The sequence below is a fragment of the Hippoglossus stenolepis genome, chromosome 21, assembly GCF_022539355.2.
Source record: "Hippoglossus stenolepis isolate QCI-W04-F060 chromosome 21, HSTE1.2, whole genome shotgun sequence".
In the NCBI taxonomy this organism is placed as follows: domain Eukaryota; kingdom Metazoa; phylum Chordata; class Actinopteri; order Pleuronectiformes; family Pleuronectidae; genus Hippoglossus; species Hippoglossus stenolepis.
The window spans coordinates 2,189,660-2,206,220 of NC_061503.1; the positions used below are offsets into that span (position 1 = coordinate 2,189,660).

Here is a 16,561-nt window from a genome sequence, read left to right on the forward strand (position 1 = left end):
GACGAGTTGTTGGTCGACCTTTTATCTTTGTTTTCTTTTAACTGTGGAGTTGCACTTAAGTTTCGTTGTACAGCTGTTCAATAACAATAAACGCTTGATTGATCTATCCATCCATCTATCCATCCATCTATCTATCTATCTATCTATCTATCTATCTATCTATCTATCTATCTATCTGTCTGTCTGTCTGTCTGTCTGTCTGTCTGTCTGTCTGTCTGTCTGTCTGTCTGTCTATCTATCTATCTATCTATCTGTCTGTCTGTCTGTCTGTCTGTCTGTCTGTCTGTCTGTCTGTCTGTCTGTCTGTCTGTCTATCTATCTATCTATCTATCTATCTATCTATCTGTCTGTCTGTGTATCTATCTATCTATCTATCTATCTATCTATCTATCTATCTATCTATCTATCTATCTATCTATCTATCTATCTATCTGTCTGTCTGTCTGTCTGTCTATCTATCTATCTATCTATCTATCTATCTATCTGTCTGTCTGTCTGTCTGTCTGTGTATCTATCTATCTATATATCTGTCTGTCTGTCTGTCTGTCTGTCTGTCTGTCTGTCTGTCTGTCTGTCTGTCTGTCTGTCTATCTATCTATCTATCTGTCTATCTATCTGTCTGTCTGTCTGTCTGTCTGTCTGTCTGTCTGTCTGTCTGTCTGTGTATCTATCTATCTATATATCTGTCTGTCTGTCTGTCTGTCTGTCTGTCTGTCTGTCTGTCTGTCTGTCTGTCTGTCTGCCTGTCTATCTATCTAGCAGCAGACTCACATCACAGAGTCTTATCACATGAACAGAGGGGAGTTGACCAACAAGATGGAGGATTTGGTGTCAAAGTGGAAATCAAAAGCTTCTTATGTAGTGAGCCTGTTACCCGGTTTGACAATTTGCTCACTTTGACATCAAATGAAACTTCCTCGGTTTGAAGTGGATGAGATTAGCAATCACAGAGACAAGACTCTACAATATGATGATATGATGATCTCTCTGAAACCTCCCTGGAAGCTGCAGGTTGATCTGAATGCTGACGTAGTCTGAGTTAAACCGTGCAGGGGCTTCATGTTGTAACACTTTCACAGGTTCCTGCTTGGTTGGCTTTGTAACGGGTCAACAGATTTAAACCCGGAGTAAACCTGTGGAGTTATCGACCACAAGTAGTGCTATGGAGTCCTGTTTTCAATGAGTTTCACCATATTCGCCTAATCAACAGTTGGCAGCGTTAACACCATGAGAAACACAATGTACCATCAAAGACGAGGAAGAAGACAAGTGTTAAGGAACCATTGTGAATGTTTAATGAGAAAGAAAAGACACTCGGGAGCTCTTGTCACAGACAAGGACAGAAAGCCGGTAGATGTTCAGAATGACAACCAGGAAGTTTTTAATGGCGAAGAAGATCAGCATCTGGTGGATCACCTTGAAGTAGATCAAGACAATGAGGCGGACCACCAGGAAAGGCCCGTCCTGGATAAACAAAGCCTCCACAGTGCTCCAGACCTCAGTCCTGATCTGGGAGAATAGAGAGGGAGCAGGTTCTGAGAGGTCTTCTGAGGAGGCAGTCATGACTGTTGAACAGAGGAGAAAACATGTTGACACCAGCTCCTGTAGCTAAGATGTATTCTGCAATATTTCCATTAGAGAAATACCAATAAACATACTAAAAGTTGCTTTAAGTTAGGAATCCTCCTTCTTGGAAGTATTTGCTAATCTAAACAAACACAAAGCAGGGTCTCTAAAGTAAAAGTTTTTTCTGGTGGGGCAAGCTCAGATTTTGACCTCCAAATTTCTAAAACCCTGCCATGGCCCAATGCCCAGATTTTCAAAACAAAGGTATATATAGTTAGGTTAAGATAACCCTTGTGTTGTCCCTGCTTCCCCCGGCTGTTGGCCCCCTCACCAGGTCACCAGTGCGTGACTTCGCTGGATCGTGGGGCCCCGGGGACCCCGCTTGAGCCACAGCAGAGGAGGAGGAAGAGGAGGAGGAGGAGGGAGGAGGAGGAGGAGGAGGAGGAGGAGCAGTGGCCCATGTTATTTCCCGCTTCTTGACGGGAAGGTCTCTCTTTCCACGAGTCCGGTGGTGGTGGTGGTGGTGTCGCCGTGGTCTTGTCCTCCTTCTTCTTCTTCTTCTTCCAAGGGTGAAGAATCTGCAGAAGCATCACCCACTGGGTCGTAGTCTTCGCCACCGCCGCCGCTCGTAGTCACCGTCCGCCGTTTTCGCCGCCGCTGCCGCCTTGTCTCCGTCCTCTCTGTCTTCTTCTCGGTCTGCTTTTCTGTCTGCTTCTCGGCCTGCTTCTCCATCTCCTTGTCCGTCCGCTTCTCGGTCTGGCTCTTTCGTGTCCTCTTCGGGTTCAGAGGATGGTTGCTTGGAGAATAGCTGTTGGAGAACCTGTTCTCTGGTGAAACGCTCCTGACGCGACATCGTGCCATGGTCCGTGAGAGAGTGGCACACTGAGACTTATATGTGGGTCTAATGTACCCCCCCTTGATTTCAATTGGAATCAGGTGTGGGTCTAAATGACCCCACAGAGCACCACAGCGCCCTCTCTGGGGGTCTAAATGACCCCTCCCATGACAATCGAGAATGACAATCCATTGGTCTTAATTACCCCAGGAGAATTGGATAATGACAATCCTTGGGTCACCCTAACCCTAACCCTGACCGGCCAGGGCTTGCGTATGATCACACGCACGCACACACACACACACACACACACACACAGACACACACACACTCTGGGTCAATCCAACCCAGGAACAACACAAGGGTTAAGTGGAGTTAGACTCTGGTCCGGATGTCAGATTCACCACCTCAAACATATCACTTCCAACACTTACTGAACATTATAATGATGATGATGTTGATTATTATTATTATTATTATTATTATTATTGGTAATAATATCCTGCACTACATTAGTTAAATATGAACATAACCTTGAAGATACAGGGTTGGCAAATGTATTGGGTTTTGGGAAACGGTTCAGCTCTCAGTGTGCAGAGTGTAAATGTATTTGTGCAAAACAAACAGCACTGATAATAATAATAATAATAATAATAATAATAATAATAATAATAATAATAATAATAATAATAATAGTTTGAATTTATACAGTGCCTTTCAAGAGACCCAATGACATTTTACATGTGTCCATGGGGACAAATGAGAAAAGAAAGTAATTTGCACAAAACAGGACAGAAATAAACAGCACCAATGGCGGGTTGAGCATTGGCAGAGGCCAAAGGCCGTAGTGAACAGGTGGAGTTTGAGGAGTTTTTTGAAGCTGTCCAGAGATGCAGCATTGCAGTCTCAGCAGGGAGAGAGTTCCAGAGGGTGGGGGGCTGCGACACAGAAGGCTGTGTCTCCAGAGGTTCTCAGTTTGTTGGGGATGGAGATTAAACCTGTTTGAGGACCGCAGCCTTCTGAGCGGAGTGTAGGGGTGGAGGAGGTCAGGTAGATATGGTGGGGCTCAGGCATGGAGGGATTTATAGGTGAGGAGGAGGAGTTTGTAGATGATGCAGGCCTTGATCGGGAGTCAGTGGAGGTGAATGAGGGTCGTGGTGATGGGCTGTCAGGGCTTGGTGTGGATGAGAACCCTGGAGGCAGAGTTCTGCACATACTGAAGTCCGTTCAGGACATTGTCTGGTACATCGGACAGGACAAGGAGTTGTTATACATACCTATCGACCTGCAGAATATCTAATTATGTTTCAGAACATGCTTATGCAGTTATTCATGGTACCAGAGAGATGCAGTGGAAACTGCAGCATGCTCCACGTCCACACAGCCAGAATGATGTAGACCATGGCTGGACTGCTGTCCCTGTGTCACACACAAACACACGCTTTCATGAGATAACAAATTAAACATAACAACATCCTTCTTTCCTTTGCAATCAGATCTTTTACTTCACTAAAAATACCAATACTCCAGTGTAGAAATACAAAAATATTTCTCTCTAAATATTAGTGGGGTGAAAGCATCTGAAAATGAAAAGTAAAGACCTTTCAATTGTATTTAAGTATTTGAGTAAATGTATTCAGCTACTTTCCATCCCTCCCCATCCTGCACCCTGTGACTCACTTGATGTCAGACAGTGATTCAGAGGTGAACTCCAGTATGTCAGCCGCTGTGCCCACAAAGATGAGCAGTAACTGGGAGAGCTGGTCTCTGTTCACTTCTGCAGCCATTGGCAGCAGCCATTTCCCCACGATCAGTAAGATGAGCATGGCCTGGTGTAAGGCCAGGATCCACTTGTTGGCACACAAGTGGATCTGTGTGTGTAAAAATGACAGAAGTCATAAAACAAGATGAAATGTTTGAGAGGCCCAGTCTGTTATAGTGAAGCAGGTTTCCCCTCCCTTTCCTTCTAAATGGAAACTTGTGAGCTCATGGTTACACTGTGGGAAGTCCTGCATATGCTTGGTGTTCAAGGATGATATTGATGTCACTGTTGGTGTCTTAAAGTCACTGGTGCTACCAATTTAGCAGGCTCAAGGCTAGCAAGCTGGGAAATGCAAAGGCATATTATTGACGTAAAAAAAAAATGAAAATGCTGAAATATTAACATTTTCCCCTCTCATATAATAAAATTCTAAAGAAAAACTCAATGCTAATAAATATACAATATATTTACTTTCCATCCACTTTATCTGAACACAAGAAACATGACCCCATTTGAAGGCAGCAATAGGCCCAGCCACCTCTCCAGTCTTCCCTCAGCACAGTGCTATGGCCAATTAAACTCCAATATTCTTTACTGAAGTTTTCCCTGCGCTCAGTGGAACTCTATGAATCACAGTGGTCCCACCCGTCTAGCTCTGTTCCTGCCTGTTTGGATCTCTGTTTGTCTGCCCTGCCCAGCCGTCTCCAGTGTGCCTCGCCTGTCCCTCACTGCAGTTCTGATTATCCAGTGCTGGCCTCCAACTCAAGTTGAAATAACACAACTTAAAACGCTATTTGTCTCTGTGTTCTGCTCTCTGGTTCCTAAAGTGACTTAACTTAACATAGTCTGGGTCAACATGGCCCTACTACATGTAGTACAGAGTACATCTTCTCATGTTCATCAATCAGACAATGCCTTTAAAATATCAACAGTAGAAGTTCTTCTCTCCCTCTTTAGGTGGAACGGAGAGTCAGTGATGTCACTGCACAGGTCTCCTCATCTGATTGATTCAGTTAATCAATACGCTACTTATTCTATTCAGAACAGATACAGCTTATGTACAAAATACTTACACTGTATCTAAAGCATTGACATGTTTTCTGATCTGTCATCAGCAAGACAGCACAGTTTGACAACATCTTCCTCAACTGATCTTGAATGTTAACACCTGTTAATAACAGAATTTACTGGAACACCTAATGCAATATTTTTTCTTGGAAAGATACATATATATATATATGTGTGTGTGTGTGTTTGAAATCAAAGATTGTACATTTCAGTTAAAGGAGTACCGTTGATTTATCGTCTGGAAAACATGGTTAAAACATAGAGCATATTTCACAGTGCCACAGCCTTTTTGTATTCAGCTTGTAGTTGTTTATGTTGAGGGTGGACCGTTCCATTAAAAGTAGAAGTCTCTATGAATGTGCTCAGGTTATAAGGGTGGAAAACACCCACAGCCTTATAACAGCCTCCTTGACTGAACTAACTCTTGGCAGTATAGGAGTCCCACTGTCTACATGTGTGAGAACATGGAAAAGCAAATGTGCAGCAAAAACAAAGACATGTATCAGTCAGTTACTGATGAATAATGTTTATATTTGACACTCTCATATCTGATATTATAATAAATAAGAATACAGAAGTGATTGCATGCATTTACGTAGAGCACTTTTACACTAACTGTCTGCTGATGTATGTATATATTGTAATAGTAGTATCGTAACTACTGATAATTATTAGCACATTGATAACACAGCTGAAGTATTGTCATTAATTTGAAAAGATTATTAGGCAAAACTTAAAAAGACAAGTTAAAAAGATTAGGTTTGCATATTTTAAATGAGCATCAATACATATTTGTATAATCTTGTTACCTACCATCAATTCCATACTGCCATTGCTCCAGATACTGAAAGGACTCTTGATATTGTCCAATGAGTTCAGTTTGTCACACTAGAACAAGAAGTTGATATTTTAAAGTGGACACAGTCACATGGCATGAAGCAGAAAAGAAGAAGATCAAACAGAACACGGACGATACCCTTGAGTCATTGTCTTTGTTCTCCTGATGGTGAAGCTCTAATATCCATAATGATGGTACAATACTGATGAGGAAGAAGACGATAGCTGGAGAAAACCTGGAGGGAAATAAGACAACACTAGACACTTATTGTTACAACTTCCCTTCCCTTTACAACAAGCCAATCTTCTAGAAAACTATTATTAACATGGACTATGTGTATAATAATGAATTATATAACAATAGCCTTTAGTAATAATGAACTGGACTACATTTATACCATTTGTAACCACTTCCACTCCTTCTCCTCAGGGTCAGGATCAGCTCTGCCACCAGAGGCAGGTAGAGGAGGGTAAGGAGCCAGTAGAGTCCATTGTTCTTCACCAACACCACACTCCACACCCCAATGAGAGAGATGAGGATAAAAAGAGACCTGGTCACCACAGCACGGACCGAGTTGAAGAACATGATGCTAAGCTCGGAGTTTGGGAAGCACAAGCAGCGGAGGAGCTGTGCTGCAGGGGACAGAGGAGTTACTGTATATGTGAAAGGTCTGAGCGGGTTCAGTGTTAAAGAGGGGGAAGTAGAGCAGGCGCACGCCTCCCGCAACCTGCTGCACTTCTGTTTTTTCTGCTTGCTGTAGTGTTCGGCCCGTCTTGATAATATGTAAGTTGCCTACAGATGTGCAGTTGTGTACTTTGAATCACTGTGTTCTGTACAATAACAAGTCTTAGGGTCTTGCTGCTTTTAAGTTATATCCCTAAAGAATAAATAAATAAATAGATCCCTTCTCATGGGACTTGATTTCTGTAGATCTGTGCCTGGAGCAGTGGCGGATTCAGATATGGGTGACAGGGGCAGCCCCCCATGGTGCCACCTTATCAGGAACAGCACGGGGAGCATGCACCAAGAGTAAAAAAGTTGCATTCACACCATCAGCTTTCTCACACTCTTTGGCACGTCATGCCAATGATACAATGTCACTGTGTGGTTAACCATGTTGCAATGCTCCCTAGTTCTAGTTTGTGAGTTAGGCAAGTCAACCTCAGGTCTCACCACTGAAAGCTTGAGGTGGGGGTAGGAGGGTAGCGGAGGATCTAGTGGTCAGCAACCTTAGGCACGCATGTCATCTTTAAGTTGTGACAATAAGAAGAAGCCTCCCAGCTGGCGCTGCTCGCATTTTCTCACATGAATCTCCGTGAAGTGCAGCCGTTCAGGTGTATTGGTGATGGCATGCCCGCTAGCTAAAAAACCGAAGGCACGGGCATTTCAGCCGTCATGGGCAGAAGACTGTGGCTTTGTTTTTCATAAGGGCCGTGCTATGTGCACGTTATGTTTTGAAAATGTTGCATGCCGAACGTCCGGTGTTAAGCGCCACTTTGAGACAAAGCACGAAAGAAGTTTCAAAGATCAGGCAGACAAGGGAGAATCAATCAAACGTGCAGTGTCCAGGCATGGGAAGCAAGCCAACTCTCTCAAAGTCTTTGCCACTGCCAAAAAACATGCGAGTGAAGCAAGCTTTCGCAAGTGTGGTTGGTGGGGTTAATGACAAACTTATTATTGCAATCATAATGAGATAAACATGTTTCTTTAGTGTTGTTCTATATATAGCCAATGTGGATGGAATAAAATGACAAGTCTGTTGGAAATATTAATGTGGTTCAATAATAAAAGTTAATATTTTAAAAAATGTTGATATGGCACACTAATTAACAAGAAAATTTCACATTGGCACTCCAAAAGGTTGCCGACCCCTGATCTAGTGCATCTAATGGCAGCGGTTGTGCAGTTTAGTAACTCCTCATTCTACTCATTCTACTCTCATTTCTAGATCTTTTTCTATACAAATCTAGAGGCAAGAGGCACTTCTGGCAAGAATGAGTGTTATAATATGGGAAATGTATTTAAGTGTGTATTTACAGACTTCATATTGGCGGATCCTGTATCGTGCTGGCTGACAGTGATAATAATGGCGGATCCTGTATCGTGTTGGCATCTGATAATGGTGGTGGACCATGACCGAGGTGGCAGCTGATGATGGATCCTGATGGCGGCAGTGGACAATGACTGTGGACTATAGTGGCATCCGTTCTTGATGGTGGATCATGATCTTGCTGGCTGCTGACCATAGACTATGATTGCAGCAGGACTGCTTGATATATAGTATTTCTCCTCAGATACTCGACCATTACTGACAATAATCCATCAATTCATTGACCTTCAGTTATGCTTCAAAATGTTTACCCTTATCAATGCTGCTAAAACCTTTATCTTTCTGATGTTCTCCTTTACACGTGGCATCTATTGCACTTCTGTCCATCCTGGGAGAGGGATCCCTCACATGTGGCTCTCCCTGAGGTTAAAAGTTTTTTGTTTTTTTGTTTTTCCTTACTCTTGTTGAGGGTTAAGGGCAGAGGATGTCACACCCTGTTAAAGCCCTATGAGACAAATTGTGATTTGTGAATATGGGCTATACAAATAAAATTTGATTGATTGATTGATTGATAATAATAAGGTTATATTTGTGTGATAAAGGAATTGTGAAATTTAATTTAATTTCAGTTTTATATTTTGTGATCAGTTATAATTTGTGATCATTCTTTATTTTATTAATATGTATATACTACAATTGTATATATCCTGAGTACTTTATTTTTGACATTTGTGATTATTATGATTATCTAAAATGAGCTCATTCATATGAGCTCACCCAGGGGCTAATACAAGTTAGGATCACCACTGACCTGGAGCAGGAAGTTGGGCAACATATAGTCAGTTAAACCTGAGGGAAAGAAAGCATGTTGTGGAGGTAAGTGATGAAGGAAAGAAGGATATAACCGTATAGCAAAATTTGTTTTGGCTTATTGTGGCCCAGATAGCAGACCCCAGATCTAGGCCACAATAAGCCATAGCAATACCGCCTGTCAGCCAAACGGGCCATATTCACTATTTACCACATGGATCACTTTAGGTGCACAGTATTACACCAGCATGCATGTTTGCCAAAAGAGGCCCACATTTGTTTTGAGATATTTGGGCCACATTTGCCTTTTTAGTGGGCAACTTTAGGCTGAGTCACATCCATTTTGTTCCAGCCACAAGAAGATGTCAGATGTGTTGCATCATTGCCTGAAGTGGCCCAACATCTATCCGTACGCTATCTGGGAAGGACTTCAACGCTAATAATAATGGTCAGTGTGGTTTGCAGAATGTGTCCTGTAGTAAATAAAACATAAGTGCAGGTATAAGTGTAAAAACAAAAGGGTAGTCTCACCAGTCAGTTTATTCAAAACTGCAGGCTGGAAGCAGCTGAACTATACAGGAGACAGGGTTCATAGCAGGTGAGATAGCCAGGGAAAAATATAGAGTGACACTAATTCAATTCAATTTTATTTGTATAGCGCCAAATCATAATATACATTATCTCAAAGCATCCTCAGAGGAAAGAAAGACCAGGAACAGTTGTGCTTCATCAGGTTTCAGCTCTGACTAGTTATAATGAAAACAATAAGAGTATAAAGATGTAATTACCCCTTTGATACACAAGCAATGCAAACCCCTTCTAATGCACAACATGGGTACAAAAAAACACCCGTATTCATGTCCTGTGTTATTTCATGCATGCTGGGTGTTTCTTTGAAACATTATTTTATAGATCATTCTTCCTTCTTCATTTAGGAGAAGGCCCCTTTGATGTCATCAAAGATGAGTCTCCTATATCATCAAAGGAGCCTTCTGTATTTACAAGAGCTGGATTCGAAGACACACCCACAACTCCGGCTTGATCCTGTGGAACAAAGTCTAGGTCCTCAGCATCAGAGATTTCAGACTCAGAATCAAGACCAAGACTTGCCTCCTCATTTTCCTCATCCTGTTCTTCATACAGCATCTTTATGAAAAAAAGCATAACTGTAAGTCTGAAATGATTGCAACCAGCCATACTAACTCTCTGGATAAAAAAATCTAAAGCATATTTTCAAATGCATATCAATCAGTCTATTTAGTATATACTGTAATATTTTGAATTTTATTTTGTTGATCTAGCTATGGTTAGCTAGCCAGAAAATAAGCTAGCTAGCTAATAGCTAGTTAGTATTGTTCATATTTCTCTTTCTCTGTAGTAATGGATTGTAAAATAAGACTTACATGCATCAGATGTGCAAATGCAGCTGTGTAAAATGAATGGTAGGTGTTCCGCAGTGAATACATACTGTATTCTGATGTAGAAACACAAAATTTACGTTTGTTTATAAAGTAAGAAAGGAAAAAGTAAAATAATGATTTGTGGTAATCAAAAACAAGATATTTAATGAATACTTATAATATTAAATGAACATACATTTATTTATAAAATATATAGCAAAGAAACACTCAGCCATGTATGAAATAACACAGGAAATTAATACAGGTCATTTTTTACCCATGTTGTTCATTAGAAGGGTAGTGATAGAAAAATGATTTTTATTCAAAAGTAAAAATTTAGAAAGTATTTGTGATGATCAAAAAACAGTTAATTGGGGAATACCTGAAACACTGAATGATGAAAATAAAAACTGAGCCAGGTCACTTTTGACCCATGTTGTGTATCAAAGGGTTAATGATAGCAACAACAATTCATATAATAGTAATGTTGCATTAATGCTTACCAAGTTGCATTAATATAATTTATGTAGGAAAAATAAACGTCAAAAAAGTTTGATGCTACTGTCATGTTGACCTTTACATACAATTCAGTTGAGGTGAAAAAAATAAAAGGATAGATCTGTATGAAAATTAATATTTTTTAATACAAATACAAATGCAAAACAGATTAGTTAGAGGCACTTGTGAAAAAAAAGTTTTCAACCTGGTTTTAAAATAAAGTTTGAGAATCACTGAGGACAGATTAGAAAAAGCAGACCGGAAACACAATGATTATACCTTCAAAATAAAAGCATGGGGTAGTTGCGAGTACCATTCCGTTTTGATTGGGCTGTTGCTACGGCAACCACAAGAGCGTCAACATGTCGGCTGGAGCGCCACGTCGTGAAAAGAAGGAGCCGGTGAAGGTGGAGGACAGTGAGCCGCAGGTAATCAGAGGAAGTGTTTGTTGTGTTTGTGTCGTGTTTATCTGACATTAACACACTGTGTTGTGTGTTGGAAGAAAACGGCCCCAGCGTTTCTCCTGTGGGACGAGCCGCCTCATCTCAGAACTGTGGCGCTGCAGCGGAGGAGCGCAGCCGAGCTGGAGGCGTGAGTATCCCCGAGTATCCGAGTATCCGAGTATCCCTGAGTATCCGAGTATCCCCGAGTATCACCGAGTGTCCGAGTATCCCCGAGTATCTGCATATCCCCGAGTATCAGAGTATCCGAGTATCCCCCAGTATCCCTGAGTATCCCCCAGTATCCCTGAGTATCCAAATATCCCTGAGTATCCAAATATCCCCGAGTATCCCTGAGTATATGAGTATCCCCGAGTATTCCCGCAAATCTGCACCCCACAGCAGCGAGAATTTCATTGCCAGGGACTGTATGCAATTGTTGTGCACATAACACAGTCTTGAAGTTTGTATATAGGTCATGTTTTAGGAAAATTGTCTAACTTCACAGTGGCCGAGAGAGCTCAACACACTGCAAATTAAGAAAACACATGCAAATAGAAAAACGTGTGCAAATTAAGAAAACAACTTCATCAATTTGACAACACATGAGCTGCAGAAAGTCACAACACATGCAAATACAGAAACGCGCTGCAAATAGCGAAAACAACAACAGAAATGTTTCCAGGGGGACACAAACAAGTGATGGACCTGGCTGTAGTTCAATGCTTTGTGAAGTTCTCTCTGCGTTTTAATATCGTTCCACTAATATATAATATACAATATACAATACATAATATCTAATACATGATATATAATATATTAGTCACATTGTTGTCAACTCTTTTATCTATATGGGGATCCTGTAAGAGCCAGTCATCAATGCATAAACCAGGACAGTCTTTCTAACACCGACTCTGTGGACATCACTGTCACATTGTCAGTCTTTTCCCTACAAGGACCAAATATTGACCACAGTAAACCCAGCAAATCTGTCTGAAGACATTTTGTTTTCCAACACGAACGTGTTTCAAGTCCTTCTTCATACAGCCGGGAAAAACAATCCTAAGAGAGAAATGCTGGCCTCGTTCATTATTTATCATTTTGACCCAGTGCGTTCATTAGCATTAAAGTGGTTCACTGTGTAAATACTCCAGGGAACTGAAGGAGATCCTGGGCTTGAGGAACCATCAGACATGTATGAAGGAAGCTGCCCTGCTGGATTATTACGTCTGTGGTTTCTGGTGGACTAAAGAGAAGAAGTTCAGCCCCGCACAGACCTCCTTCACGACAGCTGTGCTACACATGCTGATGGACAACATAAGAGGTAAGACATCTACTTAACTACCTATCCCTCCATCCATCCATCCATCTATCCATCATTCAGAAGTAGAATCAGTGTGTTCTCTCATCATACCCTAGGGAAACAGATGGGTCTGCTGGAGAACTTGATGGAGTTTGCTAAGGCCTTGGCTCCTGCCTGCCAGTGTTGGACTTCAGGTGGAGACACCACTTCACTTCTGGACAGAAAAGAAGCCAAAGAGTTCATAAGTTACGTCACAAACAGGTACGGGAATATCCTAACACGATAGTGTATCAGGAAGAAATATCCATATACCGTATGTTCCAAGCTTGTCTATGCACGACAGAGATGGACAAATTAAGAATAAATAAAGACAGGAATTAATGACTCAATAATATACAAATTATATATGATATGCCGGATCTCAGTTCAACCACTCTATAATATACTGTATTAGGTTGATGCAATCTGTGACAAAACATCATGTTTGCAATCATCTTATCATTTTACAGTATAAAAGATAACTCATTAATTATCATTACTTGTGTAAACAAACTTAAATATGTGCTGGAATACTTAAGCACAGTTAATTAACAGAGTTGCTTTCCATGACTACAAACCCCAGAGTTAACCCACTACTCCCACTCCTTTAAGTTCATTTTGACGAGGAATATAATTTACCACCGTTCCATCCATCCATCCATCGTATATACTGCTTATCCCTCAAGGGTCTTGGGGGGGTGGGGCTGGAGCCAATCCCAGCTAACATTAGGCAAGAGGCAGGTTGGACAGGTCGACAACATAGCACTATTACATTGCTTACTTAAAAATGACAATGTACCGTGGTTTCGTTGTATAACTGATAGCTTGTGTTCCGGTAGGCAATGTTGTGTTTTAATGATGAAAGTGCTGCAGCTGAACTCGTGTTGTCTTGGCTGCAGTTTGTTTCAGAAGCACAGACTCTACGAGCTCGTGCTGACCACACCCAGAGAGGAGTTGCTGATGGGCCTGGAGGTAAGGCAGCTTTGACCCTGTGTGTTTCTGTCTCCGTGTTCCTTTACGTAACATTTTAAACATGCTGTGTTCCAGAGGACCATTGAGGTGTTCAATTGTCAGGACACGCTCAACCCATTGGAGGAAGGCATCTCCACTCTTCTACCTGAAGTGACAAGCCACGTGTGTCTCTCCCATAAAAATGAATAGGTGTCTTCAGTTTTACTTCACAGACACTGGCAGATAGACATAGTGAAGTAGACCCGTTTTCCCGTCACAGTTAATGGGATGCCTGTTTACAAAAAATAGTAATAAAGTAATTTTCCATACTTATGCTCTCCTTGGCTTGTCCACCCAGGAAATGTCAAACCCACCCAGGAAGATTCAGACCCAGCAATGTTGGACTTCATTGTTTGAATGCAGGAATTTCAAGTCTGTAAATAATGTATGAGCTTATTTCCAACGTATAATTTCTTTAATAGTTTGGTATTTTTGGTTTAGCCAACATGTATAGGTATTTCAGTATGCTGCCATTGTAGCTTTGCAATGACGTAACTTTTAACTGCAACTAAAACTCAGGAAAGTATAATGAAATAAATCCTTAAATGCAAAAATATACTGTATGAACCATCCAACTCAGTCAATGTAAATCTGTGAGTCAAGTCGTTGAGCACAAATTTTAAATCAGATATTGAGTCAACGGGAAAAACTGTACTTCTTGACTTATTGCCCTGGAGTTTTTATTGTGAACTATACGGTGGGTGAAGAGCTGCACTCCAGGTCCTGAGTGCTTTCAGCTTTCCACTCTGCAGGATTTGTGAGTAAAACGTCTGTTTTTAGCCTTGCCAGAGATTGCCCGTGTGTATCCACTCCAGCCTTTCTCCTACTGCTTCTGTGGTGATAATAATCACTACATGTTTTATTTAAAACGCTTTTATCAGGGCAGAATCTCTACATGGAATAAAAGCTCTAACATGAAAATCGGGGGTCCTGTGAGAATAGCAATACAGGAGCGATGAACATTTGGAGCTTTTATTCTCAATGATACCCAATGCTTGTTGTCCAACCATTAACCAACAAGAATAAAATGTTCTATTTAGAAAGGAGTGTCTGTGACACATAAAAAAACAAAAATAAATCTGGTAAATCTTCTGTATTTTATAAAGTGCTTTTCTAGTGTTGATGACCACTCTAAGCACTTTCCAGGTTTTTGCCATTCACACACACATTCATCTATGGGCGGCACTTTTTTTCTATGAGAACAGCACAGCCAATTTGGAGCTTTCACTAGTTTCCCAATATACTGTCAATAGACTGTGTGCTGGACCTTCCGTGCAGAGTTTTTTATAAACAGTCTATGAATCAGAGTGAAGTTAGAAAACTTTGCATTTATTCTACCTGGTTTGTCTACAATGAACATTTTATAGTCTATGTTTTTCATCGATTGAAATTTTGTTGAATTTGTTTTATTACTGTTCACGTGTGGCTTATACAAGTTTGAATGATTGACTCGACTGGTGTTGTTTTTTCATACATTGCACGTCGGCTATTTCTGAAGTTTTGCTTTTACTTTGAAGTGATGCTATGAATGTTGTCGCCATGACAGAGATCGGAACCTGTGCTGTTTGTCCGTGTCAGTCGGATATTGAAGCGCTGGTTGCTTGTTAGTTTAACTTTTTGTTAATGCACACACACCAAACTGCACCAAATTGGACATTGCACTACCCACTAAGAATACACATAAATAAAATGAGTTGTGAGATATGTGTTCCATATACAGATAGATTGTGGAATAAGTAGGTAGATAACAATGCTTCTTCAGATCATGTCCAATTTGTTAGCAGTTGGAGCAAATGACACAACACACTGAACCTTGTTACTTTAAAAATAATGCAGCCCTAATGTCTTCCTCAGGGTGAACATACAGACTGTCATGTTTTCATTCCTAATCTGGTGGTGGCGGTGGTGCATGCCTGCCTCCTCTGGCTCTTACCTGACCAGGTATTCTAAAGCCCTGTTTTCAATGCAAAATTACCACCACAGGCCACAACCCCCACCCGTCTCAAAGGATTATGCTGTCAAAGACACTTAGCAGCCATTATTTCAAGGCTCAAAGCATTTTGTAATTATTTTATCCTATCAACTTGAGTCACAGGCTACATCGAAACCTTTTATTTTTCATTGTCTCAACAAATTCATTAACTTCCCTCCACCTAGTGCTTCACTTCGTTACCCTCTGTCTTAATTTAGAAGTACTCCTCATCCTCTCAGCCATTATTAATGTTGCAGGGCTCTCTGTATTAATCATTCATCCTCTTTCCATAATACCGCCCTGCAGTAATTGCAGTAAATTAAGAGACCTGGCTTTGCCCTTTAAATTACTCCAATGCTCATCTGATCTGATATATATATACACACACACGTGTGTATGTATAACAAGCTTTATGTCTTTCTATGAATCGATGGAGATGGAGATACTGTTATTAGAAGAATCACTGCTTCACTGGCTTTGCTAACCATGTTATGTGCTGCATAGACAGAACAAACTTAATAACTTACTCATGTTCATGATAAATATTGACGCGTTAATTTAATATAAATTAGTGATAAGACTGCTTCCACTGAAAATGTCTAAATTATTTTATTTTGTAGTTTTTGCTTGTATTTCCTGTCCTGTCAGTGGAGCTGAGTGGAAGTGACCCCACAGTGGAGACCTGCAGGCAGACCTCTGGTCACTGCAGCATTCCCATGTCAAACCATTCATATTAATATCAATAACCATTTCCAACTGGAAAGATAGCACCAAGGTATCTGTTATTCACCGGCTCAATCTATTAACCGACCATCCAAATTTAAAACATTTCTTAAAAAACATAAAATCCTTTGGAGAAATTTGATCACCCTTTCAATAATATCTTCAACACTAACCCCTCCCCGCTGGTCCTATGTAATATCATAAGTCTTACTGTTGTTTTCCTGTTTCTTTTATGCTTAACAATTT

At 40.9% G+C, this 16,561-nt stretch overlaps 2 protein-coding genes across 2 annotated transcripts; one reads left to right on the top strand and one right to left on the bottom strand.

Annotated features, from left to right (window-relative positions):
- Positions 1-1,272: 1,272 nt before the first annotated feature.
- Positions 1,273-6,741, bottom strand: LOC118100729 (transmembrane protein 26). Its single transcript, XM_035146088.2, has 6 exons — positions 6,467-6,741; positions 6,208-6,304; positions 6,045-6,119; positions 4,082-4,272; positions 3,741-3,820; positions 1,273-1,565 (listed from the first exon to the last, which is right to left on the bottom strand). The coding sequence occupies exons 1-6, from the start codon at positions 6,652-6,654 to the stop codon at positions 1,294-1,296; spliced, it is 903 nt and encodes a 300-aa protein (XP_035001979.1). The 5' UTR covers positions 6,655-6,741; the 3' UTR covers positions 1,273-1,293.
- Positions 6,742-11,156: 4,415 nt separating this feature from the next.
- On the top strand, positions 11,157-14,924 carry cabcoco1 (ciliary associated calcium binding coiled-coil 1). Its single transcript, XM_035146201.2, has 6 exons — positions 11,157-11,255; positions 11,330-11,418; positions 12,422-12,591; positions 12,687-12,831; positions 13,509-13,581; positions 13,657-14,924. The coding sequence occupies exons 1-6, from the start codon at positions 11,190-11,192 to the stop codon at positions 13,768-13,770; spliced, it is 657 nt and encodes a 218-aa protein (XP_035002092.1). The 5' UTR covers positions 11,157-11,189; the 3' UTR covers positions 13,771-14,924.
- Positions 14,925-16,561: the final 1,637 nt, after the last annotated feature.

Coding starts and splice junctions, on each gene's coding strand:
- cabcoco1 (XM_035146201.2), top strand. CDS start 11,190: ATGTCGGCTGGAGCGCCACGTCGTGAAAAGAAGGAGCCGGTGAAGGTG. Junction 11,419..12,421: donor AGCGCAGCCGAGCTGGAGGC/GTGAGTATCCCC, acceptor TAAATACTCCAG/GGAACTGAAGGAGATCCTGG. Junction 12,592..12,686: donor GCTGATGGACAACATAAGAG/GTAAGACATCTA, acceptor ATCATACCCTAG/GGAAACAGATGGGTCTGCTG.
- LOC118100729 (XM_035146088.2), bottom strand. CDS start 6,654: ATGTTCTTCAACTCGGTCCGTGCTGTGGTGACCAGGTCTCTTTTTATC. Junction 6,305..6,466: donor AGTGGAAGTGGTTACAAATG/GTATAAATGTAG, acceptor ATTTCCCTCCAG/GTTTTCTCCAGCTATCGTCT. Junction 4,273..6,044: donor ATGGCAGTATGGAATTGATG/GTAGGTAACAAG, acceptor TTACACACACAG/ATCCACTTGTGTGCCAACAA.